This window comes from Medicago sativa, chromosome 3 (assembly GCF_051527215.1).
Source record: "Medicago sativa cultivar Bolivia chromosome 3, Bolivia_mono, whole genome shotgun sequence".
Lineage (NCBI taxonomy): Eukaryota > Viridiplantae > Streptophyta > Magnoliopsida > Fabales > Fabaceae > Medicago > Medicago sativa.
In genome coordinates this window covers 95,814,555-95,830,773 of record NC_140751.1, presented here as the reverse complement: position 1 = coordinate 95,830,773, position 16,219 = coordinate 95,814,555, and the positions used below count along the sequence as shown (strand labels likewise).

Sequence of the window (16,219 nt, the reverse complement as noted above, 5' to 3'; positions counted from 1 at the left end):
CGATCTGGTCCTTGTTTAATTAAATTAATCCAGAGTACTCTGGTCCTAATTAACTGATTATATTATATTGTTGTTTAATTTAATTATTCTCCAGAACGATCTGGTCCTTGTTTAATTAAATTAATCCAGAGTGCTCTGGTCCTAAATCAACTGTTAATATTATATTTCTGCTTGTATAATTTTCATATCACTATTCAAAAATAACAAAAACATTCAAATATATCAAAATCACTAAAATATTTTTTATAAACAAACCTTGATCATAAATCAAGCGATCGTCTTTTCATTTTATTTTCTTAATCAAATCATCAATCAATTTAATTCTACTTTAAGTCTATTTTCTTTCAAAATATAAAAAATACAAACAAATTTCAATTTGCCACTTGGCTTTTCATTTTAAAACCTTTTTCAAAAAAACTATTAAAAAAACACAAAACAAATCAAACGTCAATTTCTACCCCGAACTACGAGGTTTTGATCCTTCACGGGTACGTAGGCAGAGGATATGCTTCCTTCCAAATCAATAAAACGTAGATAACTTAGGTCTCTAATTTTCTTCTATCATTGCTAATTCCATTTTTTAAAAGCAAGCAAGTTTATAGCACAAAAGTTAAATAAAATCAAGAGGTTCTCGTAGAGTACTACGAATATTTAGGGTGCCTAACACCTTCCCTAAATATAACCGACCCCCGAACCCTTAATCCCTAAAAACGTGGTATTTGAACCTTTTTCCACTTTCTTTTGAAAAGAATTAAATGTTCAGTCGTGAAATCAAAAACGGGTCTTCGACTGTCCGAAAAATGACGCGACACTTGGCTTCTGTTCTTCTCACTTCTTTGCTTCGACCTTGTTTCCTTCTTCTGGATCTCACTGTTAAACTCGGGCAGAACTAGACGTTGAAACTGATTCGCACTCCTCCTTCTCTTCTCCGGATCAATCTGGTTCTGTGAACTGTTGTTTTGAGTCACGGTTTTGAAACCTCCTCTGTTCTAAATTGAATTTGTGTGAGATTATGTTGTCATGGTTAATTTGTGTAGCTTCGGTTATGAATGATGGTGATGTTGTTTGTGCATACAATTTGATTTGGTGCACTGTGAATCTGGAAAATGGTTGTTATTGAGGTATTGTAAGATGTGTTCTGGAATTGATAGGTTATGTTGATGAATTTGAGTTTGAATGGTGAAGAAAAAAGAAAGAAAAAACGTTGCTGGAAAAAATTTTGTGTTCACATTGTTCTTAGTGTTCTTGAGAATTTTGATGAATTTTTGGTTTTGATCTGTAAAGTGGGAAAGAGAAAATGGGAAATGTGGTTTTGATCGTCCAGTATGCGTTAGACTCAGACGCTTCCTCCTTGACCTCGCGTTGACATTGATTCCGCTTCGGACTCGATTCACTCCTTCTCCGGTCTTGGTTCTGTGAATTGATGAAAAAGAAAATTCAAAACCATTAAGTACATCTAATGGTTTTGGAGTACAACTCACAGAAACCATTTCGACAGCAAAATGGTTTTGGAGTACAACTCACAGAAACCATTTCCACAGCAAAATGGTTTTGAAGTACAACTCACAGAAACCATACCCATAACAAAACCATTAGACAATTATTTTGGTTTCTTATAGAAGACTGTCAAAACCATTAAACCATAATTATGGTTTCAGTAATAATTTCAGTGTATAACATGTTAAACAACGTTCCAGTAAAGAAACTCATAATCCATACTCATTTCTCTCTCTCTCTCTCTAACTCATAAAAAGCTCTCATCTCTCTCTATAAAACAAAGAAACAGCACCGCCGGCAAAAGCCTTCTTCTCCGACGAGACTCTTTTTTTTTCATTTCCGAATTAAAATTTCAATTTTTTTCGTTGTTAGGTTTCATCTTGAAGCGTGATTATGAAGGTATTTTGTTTAGTTCCTGATATTGTTTAGCATCCTAGGAGAACTTTTTGAGAAGAGAAGTGTTTAAAACAGCATATTCTGATACTTATTTTAATGAGAGCTTACTAACAGTTATCATTATCATCTTTACCATCAACTATTAGTGTAACATAATACTTGCTAACTATCAAATAACATGAACTTAATTTTTTTTTACTGCACAAAGAAAGACCTCATTGGAAATTCGATGATAATAAGAAATTGGGTCAAAAGTGCAACACTATACTATTTTCAGTTTCACTACTGCACAGAGTTGACCATAACAAAATCCAAGGACTCTCAGCTAGTTAAGTAAAATTGAGGTGGTTATGACTGTAGGATACATAGCGCAATCAAGTCAAAATCATATTTGCATTGAAATTATATCAGGAACAATATCATTGAAACTAGTTGTTGATATTGTCAGCGGTAGAATTAGAAAGCAATTGGGGTGTAGAAAGGTTAAATTGTTTTTGTTGAACTAGGTGTTAATGGGCTGGACTTATGCAGGACTTATTAGAATTAAGCTTTCACTTGGGGTGTAGAAAGCAATTATGTTGGGTGTAGAAAGCAATTATGCACGGTGCATAAGGATCTCCTTATGCACCATAACCACACCCTTGTAAAACTGTCTAGTGTGCTATTAATTGAGTCACCATCCAAAAAAAAAAAAATTGAGTAGAAAGGGGTAAATATGTATTTTTCTTTTGGAAAATATTGTTTTTTTGTTAAAAATACTAAAAAACATCAACCGAAAAACAATGTTCTACCCCAAAAAAAAAAAGTTAAGAGAAGAACTCCTAAAGTTCAACACATTACAACAATACACAGCTTATCATTATAGTTAATAACGCCTCTTCTAAATAAGACATTGCATTACAACAACACATTCAAGCATATTATATCCAATGTATCAACGAAGTTTTCCTGAAATCCCCACTTCTTCTCTATTAAATCTTTTTTAAATGTTTTTTTATAAAAATTATAGTTAAAATTGATTTTAAATGAAAAATAAATGTCTCAGTCCAATTTTAATGGCTGTAAAAAGATAAATAGATGAAATAAGGTAATAAATGATTAGATGTATTGTAGAAAAAAAATATTAAAAACAAGGGAAATGCTAAGGGAAAAATCTGTATCAAGTGTTATCTTCTCATAATCTCATGTAAAACCCCAACAATTGAAGAGTGATCAATGATATTGTAGCTAACTTCATTGAGGTGGTTGCTAGGTAGAAAGAAAATGGCTCTTGATTGTATTATGAGTGGTTTTTAAACTTACTTAGTTGTCTTATTTATCAGCCTGTGCTATATTTTTTCTTAGATCGTGTATCCCTTGTACTTCTCTCAATTTAATAGGTAGAGTACTAACTACCTCGCTCATTATCTAATATAAATCCCCCCGTAAAAAACTTATGTCAAACATAAAAAAAAATTATTAAAAAAATTATTTCTTCCCCCGCAATTTAAATTTCTTTATTCTAACTTAATACTCTTCTCCCCTTTTGTCATCAAACAAAAGGTAAATAAAATGTACAGACCGCCAAGGTCAGAAAAATGAGGGAGAAACATACAAAATCAAATTAAAACATATATATTGAGCAGTAACAAACACACATTTGTTTAAAACAAGGATGTTCCAAATTGTCAAAGTGCACAAAAGAAATAATACTTTTCAAAATAAACATTAAGACAAAAGGTTGTTTAATTTGGCTAGAAGCTGAGTTAAAACTAGTTACAGAAAATAGCTAAAAATTCAAGTCAGATTTGAAAAAGAAATATAGAAGTGAAATTAAAATCGTGCATTTTTTAACCCACTTGGGTTGCCCTAGTGGTATTGACTTGGAACCTGGAAGTGTGCTCCTCCTCGAGGTCTCAGGTTCGATTCTCACCGGTGTCAATTTAGGTGGGCTAATTTAGCTTTTTAAAAAAAAAAAATCGTGCATTTTTATATTGTATGAAGAAACACCATATAACTATTAAAAAAAAAAATCGTGCATTTTTATATTGTATGAAGAAACACCATATAACTATTAATTGGAAAGCATTGTTATGTTATGCATGGTTGAAAATTTGGTGAGTGGTAAGGAGCATTGAGATGGATAAATCGTTTAGAAGAGTACACTTAGCATTGAAGTACTCCACATTACTCCACATATTACATAGTAATAACTTGAAAGCCCTCGATCACACTTACGATTATATATTCCATTTCATTGTATGTCTTCCCATGAACTTAGTACTCAGGCTACTGTCAATTTGTCATGATTCTTTTAGATGGCACTGGAGTAAATATTACTCCTATTGCTACAATGGTCTAAATATTACTCCTACTGAATCATATACAAACAACTATGATAATTAATAATTAATTGATTCAACAATAAGTTTTTAATATTTTAAAAGGTTTAAACTAGACCAGAAGAACTATTTCTCCACACTACGTACCATTACATATAAATAAATTCATAAACTAAAAGTCAGTGCTAGCTCATTGATCCACCAAGATGCATAGCCTATATAACCTCCACAAGATAACAATGTTACCGTTGCCCAAGATGGTTTATATCTTCCTGCAAGTCACAACACAAAATAAGAAAACAAATACTGTCAGAGGGAAGGAAATTACAATGGGGAAAATATGAGGGTAACCTCCTGTGCAAGAAAGAAATAAAAAACAAGAAATGCAGTATGACCGTCCAATACGTTCGGCATATAAAAAACGGTTTTTAAACAAAACCTTAGAACTTCGAAAAAGCACCAATGACATGCTAAGACAATTCATGTCTCAGATCAAGGTTAATGTTAATGGTTTCACCCAAAAAATAATAATAATGTTTAATGAGCCCCAGTTAAAGATGAGGCATGTATACACAACAATGCCTAAGTGACTAAGTAGATGTGAAAGGTAAAAATATGCAATAGAATTCAATAAGAACTTCAAAATTAGCAAAAATATGCAAAATGGCGATGAGGTATAGCTCAGAAACAAGTGTTCCGATGCATATATCTCCCAAATTGAAGATAAACATCTAGAAATATAAAATTATCACATGTATTCTTAAGCCAAGTAAGAAGGGTCATTTCTGCTGTAGTTCGCCGGATAGGGGGGATAGACAGGTTGCCTTCAAGTGCAGAAAGAAAGAAAAAATGGAATAAGGAATGTGCAAAGATCGTTCAATACTTCTACATATCAAATATGGTTTTAAAACAACCTTAGAACTTTGAAAAAGAACCATAACAAATCATGTCTCAAATCAAATTTAAGGTTAAATGAGATCCCTTTAAAGATGAGGCATGTGTATGTAAAGCAATATCTAAGTAGCAAATTAGACTTCTAATTCTTGATTTATGCATGATTTAATACCAAAATTGTGATTTTATCTCACATGTAGCATATTACTACTCTTACTACGGAACTCAAACTTAACGCCATCACCATTATAAGAAATTAATTAGGAAAGCAAACTAAGATGAAAAAGAAAAAAGATGAAAATGATCCTTCAGTCTTATGTAAGTTCGTATGTGCATCCTCTACATTGAATCAAGAGTAAAATTTGTGCACCTCGATCTTTCCAAGAAAAACTCTTTCATCACTTTAGTGTCTCCATGTATTCCATATCTCCGAACGCAGGTGGCAATTGTGTCGTTCTCTTGTACGATGTTTTTATTTTCAGCTCAATCTCCACACCGTGTTGGACGACCAATTCTTCAAGACAACCGTCAAGCATATTCCTAAGGTGACGTTTAGGATGGTCTCATGAATGTATTTGACCAGCATCGTCCCAGTGGCGGAGCCCTTCATGGGCCAGGGTGGGCCACGGCCCACCCGGAAATATTAAAAAATCAACGATTATAGGTCCATTTAGCGAGATTTTATACAATTTTGTATCGGTTTTAGGTTTCGGTTGATCCAAATTCCTGCAAAGTGGTGTAGTGGTCCACCCAAAAAATTTAAATCATTCAATTATATGTCTATTTTGCGAGATTTTATACAATTTTATGTCGGTTTTAGGTTTCGATTGATCCAAATTCCCGCAAAATGGTGTAGTGGCCCACCCGAAAAATTTAAATAATTCAATTATAGGTCTATTTTATGAGGCTTTAAACAATTTTTCAACGGTTAATTTTAGTGGTCCACCCTAACTTTTTTTTTTCTGGCTTCGCCACTGCTGGTCCCACTACTAGAAACTGTCGAATTACCTGCGGATTTTCCTGCGGAAATATATCCGCAGGAATACCTGAGGATTTTCATGCGGGTATCGTTATACTGTGGTCCTTTCCTGCGGATTCTCCCACCGCAAGAAAATCCGCAGGTAACTGTAACTTTTGCTGAGGATTTTGTTGCGAAAATGTGTTGGTCACTTTTCCTGCGGAATTTCCTGCGGATTTGTTTAATTTTTATTTTTTTAATTTCTTCATGAATTTTTTTTGACAGAATTTCTTCATGAAATTTTAAAAATTGAAAGATTTTGAGTATATTATTTTTTTTCTCTTTACATTGTGAACATGGACCCTACAATATTAAATTTAAGTTCAAATAAAATATCAAACTATTTTTGTCGATTGTGATTATTTTTTAATACATATTCAATGTTAATATAAAATTAATGGGACCTATTTAAATATTTTTCATTGGAGTCCTTATTAGTGTATTGGCAACAATAGGCTTCTATGAAAACAATTGGAAGAGATAATTGAGTTTTTTTTTATCCAAATAAAAAAGATACACATTTACTAACTTACACCTTATGTTTTTTTGGTTGGTTTAAATCAGCAAAACCTCATCATAATTATATATAAATATAAACATATACTACTCCCTCCGTTTCAAAATGAGTGTCGTTTTAGGTGTTTACACACATATTAAGAAATGAAATGATTAAAAGAAAGAGAATGGTTATTTTACCAAATTATCCTTATTAACTATTAGTTAGTTTTAAAAGTAATACTTTGGAAGTAGTGTGCAGAGTATTAATTGGAGGGTACAATTCAAAAGAAAAAGTTATTATTGCATTGGAAACTGAAAGTGACATTCATTTTGAAACAAATTTTTTTGGCTAAAGCGACACTCATTTTGAAACGGATGGAGTATTATTTTTTTTTTTGACAAAAACAAATTGATATTCATTCATTCAAATCGAGAGATTACATCATTCAACACCGCTAAAAACGTAAAGGATGAATCTGCAAACAAACTCACAGCATCCAAGTTAATAGCATATAACGACATAATGCCTACAAAAATATATGATAAAATTAAAGTGACCGGAATATCCATGGTCTCCGGATCTGCAACGTTGACGCCCAAATCTTTGATTGAAAAATCGATCTTTCAAGATGAATAAAATGAACACCGCAAGAAGACGGGAAATCAAACAGCGCCGCACAAGACGACGAACAACAAACCACGACACTTAGATGATGAAATCACAATGAAAAAACCTAGATTTATGTGAAAATCACTTATTTAGATTGAAACAGAGAGAAAAAGATGATGAGGGGGTGATTTCAGGTCAAAAATTGACCCAAAACCACCCCTCAATGAAGAAACTGGAAGTAAAAACTAGGACCGGCTTGTTGGAGAGGGAGGGGAAGAGTGAGAGAGAAAATGAAGTGTTGTATGGAGTATTATTTTTAGATAAAAAAAACTCAAAGTGTCACAAAAAGAAAATGAAGAGAAAACTCAGTTTATCGTTGTTCTCTCTCTCACCGCTCCACCGTCGTTCCACCAGCGTTCGACCACCGCTCATCTCCCTTCCAGCAACGCAAAGCTTCAAGCTAATTTTTGCTCAAATCAAATTTGTGTTTGCTCAAGTTGAAGTTGCGTTCTCGTAGAATTTGTTCAAACTCGTGGTCTTTTAAGCTCGGATTTGTGGTCTCTTACTCTCTGATTGGTGAGTTTCATGATTCTAGTTTGTTAATTTGATCTAATCTATGAGTTTTAGGTTTTAGATTACTTTCATTATTCAACTGAATTTGATGATGAGTTTCTGATTTATGATTTTCATGATCCTAATTGTGAGTTTAATCTAATTTGAGTTTTAGGTTTTAGATTCTTACGGACGATGATGACGAGCTTTTCATTCGAGGAAATAGGTAATTCATTCATTACTTAGTAAAAATTGAATTTTGGAGAAGGCACATAAAGTGTTTGATGAAATGATTGTGAGAAATTTGTTTAATTAGTCTACTGTTGTTTACTTAGTCTACTGTTATGCCAAATCTCAGGTTCAATTTGCTCCTAAACAGGCTTCAAACAAGCTTCATTGCCTTGTTACTTAATTTATTTCAATTCAATTTTCTGTGTCAATCAAGTTCCTATTTAATTTTGTTTGTTAACCTTTGTTATAATATTCGTGAATATGCTTTCTCTTTTCTCTTTCTCCTGGTGTTTCGATGCTCATATTTTGCTTTTTCTGTTGTTTGAATTAGATTCTTTGTTTGTCTAGCTTTGATTTTAGTAAATTTCTGAACATGTGTTAATATCATTATACATTTTTCACCCCCTTTTTCACTCTTTTTAATTCATTTTGTACCTTTGATGTGCTTTATATTGAAATTGGGTTTCTGCAGGCAAACCCTATGAATCTGAAAGGGCAGTGTCATGAGCTTCTTGCTGCTAAGCAGGTGGTGATTACTTGATGTTGTTATACTTCAATGCATTTTGGTGGGTTCTTTATGTAGAATTGGATTTGAATGGCTAATATAACAGTGACAATGTCGGGGACTAATTTGGTGGTTTGCTCGTAGTTCATAGTCTGATTATTTTTTGTAATAATATACATATGTTGGTTGAATTGGGAATAAGATCTAGGTTTTGAAGTATTGTTTGCTTGTTGAATTGTGCAGGATTTGATTGATAAAGGTCAAACAGTTCTTGTTGAGAATAGAAATTTAGTGCAGCGTATGGAATCATCTGTGGGAATCCCCTTTACTAGTGAAGATGATGACGCATTCACTAACTTCAAACAGGTTATTGTGTTTGTCTTTATTTTAATCTTTTTATACAGTTTGAATGATAATATCCTATATTTGAATGTGTGTTCTTTGATTTGCCTTTTTTGTGGGTGGCATTTCATAGTACCTTTACTCATTCATGTATGCATAATGATTCATCTTCTTTTTCTCCTCTTTGATTTTGTTCATGTAATTTAATTTCTTAAGTAGATGCATTAGTTAGTCATAAGGTCTGTAGGAGTGCTTAGGGCTCAATTCCTTCAATGAAGAGAGGAGAGTGGAGTTCAGATGGACACAATTTTGTCAAATAGCAGTTATATCGGCTCTGCAGTGTTGTGGAATTTGAACAAATCACTATAGTGCTGTAGTGGCTATTTGCTAGTAGATTTTAACAAACGGCTATTTTCTTCCATCCGTGATTAACAACACTGGTACACTACTAGATTAAAGTTAGGTAATAATGCTTACCATGCTATCTTAGTGATGTCCTTGTATGGTGTCTTCCATCCTTTTCCCTTGTATATCATTTCTAGAATTCAGAAATGCAGAAAATAATTATCCTGTAAGTTAGTATAGTAGTTTGACTGTAATTTGGTGGGACAGGTTTGTGTTAGGATGTTGGATGTGTTTGTTTGGTTGTGAATTTTATAGAGCTTTTGCTTGCATAAGGTTTAAGGTTTGATATTGTGTTTTTGATGTGTTGTGATGTTAATTAGGATTATGGATGCTCCATAGACATTGTGAAATCCCCATTTCTTGTACAAGAATGGAAAGTGTCACGTAACGATGAAGTTCCTCAAAGAGAAACTCTTAGGCTTTATATGATTCAAGCTTCCAAGTCTCAATATTATGATGCTGATATAATCATTTTCAACACAGGATACTGGTGGAATCATGAAAAGACAAAAAATGGGTAAAAAACAATTCTGCTAAGACACTATTCTTTTATTATTAATAAGTAGTTCAAAGGCTAACTACTATCAATTTTCATTCTTGCAGTAGAAACTACTTTCAGCAAGGTAATCATGTCTATGACAGATTAGAAGTTTCTGAAGCATTACAACAAGCATTTAAGACATGGGCTAAGTGGGTTGATTCCACAGTTGATAGCAAGCACACGTACAAGGGTCTTTTTCACTGGATTTTTAGCTTCTCACTACAAGCAAGAAGAATGTGTACTTCTACTTCGTTTTATTTTTACATCTTGTCTCTATTATGTAGTTAAGTAATTGCTTCTATGGCTGAAATTTGCAGAGGGGGCAGGGGAACTCTGGAGGTAAATGTGATGGGGAGAGACAACCCATTACAAATGAAAGCTATCTTGCAGCATATCCATTGACAATGGGAATTGTCGAAGATGTTATATGTGTGTGATCCATTATAGGAAGTATGTTAGGTGGTGTTGGTGTAACAAACTTTTGAGAAGGATGAGACATTATCAATCGGGGTTTTATATTTTGTTGTATGTTTAGTTCAATTGTAAACATTCTATTGAAATTTCAGTGTTTTTAAAGGCTATATTTTGTTGTATGACATTATCAAACGCTTTGAAGTGTATTATCTTTTATTAAATTAAATAAATTTAAATGCTTGGGCTACATATTTACCAGCTTTTTTTTACCTCTTGAAAGCATTTCCTGCGGATTTTCCTGCGTCATTTGCTGCGGAAATACCTGCGGATTAGTCGCAGTAAACATGCTTACGGGCAGGTAAAACTGACCAAACTTTAGCTGCGGATTTAATGACATTTCCTGCGGATATATTCGCAGGAAGCTTTCCTGCGGATCCAAAAATCCTCAGGAAACAATTACCCACGAAGGTATTACCTGGGAACCAAAATCCTTGGCAAATTCCGCAGGAAAAATTTCAGTGTATTCCGCAGAAAATTCCGCAGGAAATTCGAGAGTTTCTAGTAGTGTCCCATGTGCAGATAACCATTGATTAGCATCTATTGTACACACTTTAAAATTAGAACCTGTGCGATTTAAAATTAGAACATGTGCGAGAAGCATTTGCTTGTTTAATCTAGATTCAAAAAACCTTTTTGGCAAAAACATGTAGGATCGTGTTTTTTTTTTCTTTGTGAAATTGGAAACGTGAATTATAAGTCTAAGCAAAAAAAAGTAAACTATTTCGTAATCATGAAACTATTGATTGAAAGTTATCGAATACACTTTAATAATACGACTTGAGAAGCATTTGACGAGTCATTTAGGAGAACCACTTTTAATTTTTTATAAAATAATTTTGTCTGACTATACTTACATCACGATCTCATTTCTCTAAGGAATCAGAAGGTTAACAAAAAAAACCATTAAAAAATATGAAAATAGTCTTGTTATTTTTTGAATCTCTATAATTTTATTTTAAAATTTCATTTTATAGTATGTATGAAACATTTCTTCAACTTTAGTCTAGATCCATAATATTTTCCTTCATTAGTTTTAGTATCAATAATATAAGTCAATACAAAAAATAATGATCTCAAAGATTATAATTATTCTAAAATGAAGAAAATAATTTTAAGGAATCAGAAGGTTAACAAAAAAAACCATTAAAAAATATGAAAATAGTCTTGTTATTTTTTGAATCTCTATAATTTTATTTTAAAATTTCATTTTATAGTATGTATGAAACATTTCTTCAACTTTAGTCTAGATCCATAATATTTTCCTTCATTAGTTTTAGTATCAATAATATAAGTCAATACAAAAAATAATGATCTCAAAGATTATAATTATTCTAAAATGAAGAAAATAATTTTAAAAATCAATGTTTCCACTTATACGGATTTAAGTAATTTTAAGAGGGACTCACCATTTTTTAATCTTAAAAATTGAAATGCAATGATATAAATTTATTAATAATTGATTAACGAGTCCTATTTACTAAATTTATGAGATGTTGGATCGAAGGAATTGAGTTACTACTATTTAAAAAAATTAAATGAGTAATATGTATATGTGAGACCTATTTAATTACTAAAAAAAATAGATTGCAGGATGCAACAACAAGAACTCAATTATCAATTACTTGGCCAAGTTCCAAAAGCAATGCACCTCTCATGGTTGTTTTGTGGCTGAATTTCTTTTTGTTTTAGGAGACATGAGTTAGTAGCTAGGTGCTCTCTGTGCTATTAATTTGGTGGCTGTTTTGCATTCAGTGTTTTGGTGTTCCTTTATCATGTATTCTGCTAGACTTATGGCATGCCTTGGGCCTTCTTCTTGTTATATTTTTAATAAAAATACTATTTCTTTGCTTTTTCAGAAAAAAATTACTTGCCCAAGTTCAAAGTTTGAGTACTACACGAAAACAGTTCTACAAAAAAGTTGCATTTAATCGTGCCTTTCTGTTGTGTGTGTTTGGAAGCCAGCGATGCGGCTATACGTAGCAGCATAACACATATCTCGTTGACTCGTTGCATCCAATCAGAGAAGCACACGCGAGTCTTTTTTCCATCCTGCTTCCCGTGAAAATCATTAATGTACTGTAGTATTTTACAGTCTCGAACGCTGTCAATTACACATTTTGTATCCAAGATTTTTATTTTACTCCTTTTTCCAGGAATGTTAGTTAATGCGATAAAAAGAACAAAAAAAGATGATTAATGATTATTGAAGTTAAGTTTTTATTCTTTAGAATAGGAAAAAAGAAACAATGAGTAATTTACTTGTTCTTATGAAATAAGAAAACAACAATACCACTACTACTCCTTTCTTGAGCGGTTGGTATTTGTAAGTTTCTCATTTTCTTCTCTCACAAGTTTAAGCTTGAATTTGTCATTTCCTTAAAAATAAAATAATACCAAGAAATGAATAACTGCATAAGAATGGAAAGTTTACAACAGAGACGGTATAATTTGTCTTATTATTCGGTTACGTCATCTATTTTATTTTTATTTTAATTAAGCAGACAAATTTCTTTACGCAGTCATACACTGTTCTGTTCTACTCATCAACCATAAAACCATTCATAACACCAAAAGATTATAAGAAATTATTAATTTCAGATTATAACAAAATTCGCTCATTTCATTCAAATTTATCTCATCTTAAATTTACACTTCCCGAATCATGGAAGAGAACAGATAAAATGAGAAGAACAAAGCAAAAATTAAGATAATAAACAAAATTATGTTACTGATGCTGCTCACTCTGTTCTTCTGTTTCCATTTCTTCTTTCTCTGATTTCTCAACAGCTTCATGGTTTTCGCGTTGTTCATCGGAGTGATTTGCATCTAGATTCATAACAGAAGATGATTTTGGAAAAACAGGTGTAGCCAAAAACGTGGGGTTTTGATCACCAGCCATAATGACAAGAACTTTCTCCTCATAAACTTTCACAGATTCTTTGTTTGAATTTTCACCATCTTTTTCATTCTCCATGTTTCTGTTGTTGTTGTTGTTTTCTTCGTCTAGTAATTGACCAGTGAGTCTCCAATAAGAACATGCTAAAATTAACAGAGCAAAAGCTATGAGACCTAACATGGCTGCTAAGCCTCCAAAAAGGTAAGGAATTGGTGAGTGCCATGATGAATGATTCATCATTGAAGCTGTGGATGAAGGTGCTAATGATGAGTAACTAGTTGAAGATGTTGTGATGCTTCTCATGTTTGTTAATTTTGATTTGAAAAATGTTTGTGGTGTTTGAGATTGGTTTTAATTTGGTAGAGAGAAATAAAGAGGTTAAGAATGAGAGATAGATGATTAAGGAAGTTGAAGTTGAAGTGAATTGAAAAGGTGGAGGAGAAGAGGGGTATTTATAAGGGTGAAAAATTACCAAATGAAGAGAAAAGGTGGGTTAAATAGTGTTGGAATGAAATAAATCTCTTTCCACTGGAAGTTTATGTTTGAATACATTCATGAAAATGAAACAATTTTAAAATTCTTTGACGAAAATTTTTGTTTTCTATTGCGTTAGTTACGTTGATAACTAACTCTAAAGATTAATCGTTTCTCACGTTGATATCTAACTCGAGGGATTAATCTTTACTCTTTCCGATCACTATTATAAACAAAAAATTTATTTTTTTTAGACATATTGAGTAATTAACGTATTTAGTCTAAGGTTACTATTTGATATATCTAAAAGGTAAAATTTTGCTTATGATAATTATCAGAGAGGGTATAGCGGAAGATAATTATAAAAAGAAAGTAGGTCCATGGTATTGTTTTCATTTAGGGTGTGTTTGGTTGTGAGAAGAAAGTAAGAAGAGATAAAAAGGTGAGAAAGAGTGTGAAAAGAGAGAAATAAGTGAGAAATAGAGTTGATTTGATAGGTTGTTTGATACAAGAGAAAGATAGAAGAGATAGAGAAGAAAGAAGTGTTGATTATTTTGAAGTGTACCAAAATACCCCTAATTTGAATTGATAAATATTTTTTTTTTAAACAGAATATTTTTATTATAACTTTTAGTTTTAAATTTAATTGACTAAATCAACTTATACAGATACGTTTTTCCTTTCGTTTTCCTATTATACCCTTCTGTCAATTTAGTTAATTTTGTTTGTGTCAATTTAGTTTTTTTTTTTTTATTTGTAACCTTTTTTTGTATACGTATCATATTTTATAAACCGTATTTTGCTATTTTGGAAATTATGTCCATGTTGATTTACAATTTTTTTTTATATATTTCATTGTTTCCTTTATAAAAAAAGATATAAATTCTATTTAATTAAAATAAGTAGTTGAATTAATTAATTAAATGTATTAATTTAAATAAAATAATTAAATTAATTTGGTTGAAAATGTTATTCAACATAGGGGTATTATAGTACTTTTTGAAAGAAGTGATCCTTCTCTCTTCTCTATTTCTTATCTCTTTCTCTTGTACCAAACAACCTCTCAAATCTACTCTATTTCTCACCAATTTCTCTCTTCACAACTTCTCTTCTAAACCAAACACACCATTAGTGAAGTCACGGACTTTGGCCTGTTTTGTTGTTGTAAGTGTAATAAACAAGCTTGGAGGGTAAGGGGCTAAGGGCAGTACGTTAGGGTACCCCTTTCTTTTTCTTTTTTTTTTTTAAGAATGGGATCAAACCATAGCATAGGTGTGTGAGTGTACCCGATGAGGATGTGAGCTTTGTTAGGTAGGATTTCGGTGAGCACTATTTCAATTTCCAAAGAATCTAAAAATTGTTGTAGAAAGTTGTGAGTTGTGACACGGTTTTGAGTTTTTCATTTTGGAATCTGGTCCTAATAGTGTTTGAGCAAAAGGAGTGAGATGCGGGGAAAATTAGATGATTGTAAATTACTTGTATATTTTTTGACAAAAAAAAAATTATTTATTGTTATTTTGTTTTATATAGGTTTGCAAATAAATAATAAGACCCGTATATTTATATGAGGTAAGATGAGCATTTTTTTCCTTGACTATAAAATGGTGATGGATTATTTGAAATGGAAAATGTATTCATCAATTCATATATTTTACTCTATTTTTAAATGTTTAATTATACTTTTGTCTTTTGATTGTGTGATTTTGACCCTTAATATTTTTAAGTGATTTTGACCTCTTATGTTTCTGTCTTTTATGCTTTGGTAGCTGTACTTGCAAAAAGTACGGTAAGGATTCCAGTGTTAAGAATCATATGCTAGGCTTTAGACTGATGATTCGATCCCTTGAGAATGCTCTCAAGAGTAGTATTTATAGCCTGTTATGGACTTGGGTTTTGGTTGCTTGGTTCCCAAGCAACAGGGGTATTTGTGTATTTTAGGCGGTTTCTAGAGGTTTCTGGAAGCTTAGAAGGACGGTGCCTTAAGATGGGCGCGCCAGAGGCTCGGGAGCCCTTCTGGAGGGCGCCCGAGCCCTTCTAGAGGTCTTTAGAGCCTTTCTGGAGGTCTTAGAGCCTTTCTGAAGGGATTCTAAGCCTTTAGGAATATTATGACGGTTCACAGCCCCCCAAGCACGAGTCTTGGGACAAGGCGAAGTGATGATAGCATGGGGCTGGACCTTCTGGAGGTCATCAAGTCTTCTAGGAAGGTTTTGGTGGTTCACAGCCCCCCAAGCACGAGTCTTGGGACAAGGCGAAGTGATGATAGCATGGGGCTGGACCTTCTGGAGGTCATCAAGTCTTCTAGGAAGGTTTTGGTGGTTCACAACCCTGGAAGGGCTCTGATGCTCGCCCAAAACACCAACCCTGTAAGGGCTCTGGCGGGGTTCGACTGAAAATTACATCAACCCTGGAAGGGCTCTGATGCTCGCCCAAAACGCCAACCCTGTAAGGGCTCTGGCGGGGTTCGACTGAAAATTACATCAACCCTGGAAGGGCTTTGATGCTCGCCCAAAACGCCAACCCTGTAAGGGCTCTGGCGGGGTTCGACTGAAAATTCCGTCAACCCTG

General features: G+C 32.9%; 2 protein-coding genes and 1 long non-coding RNA gene across 8 annotated transcripts; 1 reads left to right on the top strand and 2 right to left on the bottom strand.

The window, feature by feature from the left end:
• Window positions 1-4,256: 4,256 nt before the first annotated feature.
• On the bottom strand, window positions 4,257-5,674 carry LOC146942366 (uncharacterized). The gene is made up of 2 exons (XR_015032664.1): window positions 5,479-5,674; window positions 4,257-4,486 (listed from the first exon to the last, which is right to left on the bottom strand). It is a non-coding gene; the product is annotated as an uncharacterized LOC146942366 (long non-coding RNA).
• A 1,901-nt stretch (window positions 5,675-7,575) lies between these two features.
• On the top strand, window positions 7,576-10,471 carry LOC146942365 (protein trichome birefringence-like 4). Of its 6 annotated transcripts, XR_015032662.1 has the most exons (8): window positions 7,576-7,810; window positions 7,962-8,012; window positions 8,490-8,543; window positions 8,766-8,888; window positions 9,084-9,327; window positions 9,590-9,786; window positions 9,873-10,048; window positions 10,128-10,471. XR_015032662.1 is itself a non-coding variant. In XM_085756330.1 (7 exons), the coding sequence occupies exons 3-7, from the start codon at window positions 8,499-8,501 to the stop codon at window positions 10,210-10,212; spliced, it is 456 nt and encodes a 151-aa protein (XP_085612456.1). In that variant the 5' UTR covers window positions 7,576-7,810; window positions 7,962-8,012; window positions 8,490-8,498; the 3' UTR covers window positions 10,213-10,471. The 6 variants fall into 6 exon arrangements, 3 of the variants coding, with proteins under 3 accessions (XP_085612456.1, XP_085612454.1, XP_085612455.1); XR_015032663.1 differs by having other exon boundaries at window positions 9,084-9,304; window positions 9,873-10,471; XR_015032661.1 differs by having other exon boundaries at window positions 9,873-10,471.
• Window positions 10,472-12,883: 2,412 nt separating this feature from the next.
• LOC146942364 (protein GLUTAMINE DUMPER 5-like) lies at window positions 12,884-13,616 on the bottom strand. Its single transcript, XM_085756331.1, has one exon. It carries the CDS (start codon window positions 13,481-13,483, stop codon window positions 13,010-13,012), a length of 474 nt encoding a protein of 157 aa, XP_085612457.1. The 5' UTR covers window positions 13,484-13,616; the 3' UTR covers window positions 12,884-13,009.
• Window positions 13,617-16,219: the final 2,603 nt, after the last annotated feature.

Coding starts and splice junctions, on each gene's coding strand:
- LOC146942365 (XM_085756328.1), top strand. CDS start 8,499: ATGAATCTGAAAGGGCAGTGTCATGAGCTTCTTGCTGCTAAGCAG. Junction 8,889..9,589: donor CATTCACTAACTTCAAACAG/GTTATTGTGTTT, acceptor GATGTTAATTAG/GATTATGGATGCTCCATAGA. Junction 9,787..9,872: donor CATGAAAAGACAAAAAATGG/GTAAAAAACAAT, acceptor TCATTCTTGCAG/TAGAAACTACTTTCAGCAAG.
- LOC146942364 (XM_085756331.1), bottom strand. CDS start 13,483: ATGAGAAGCATCACAACATCTTCAACTAGTTACTCATCATTAGCACCT.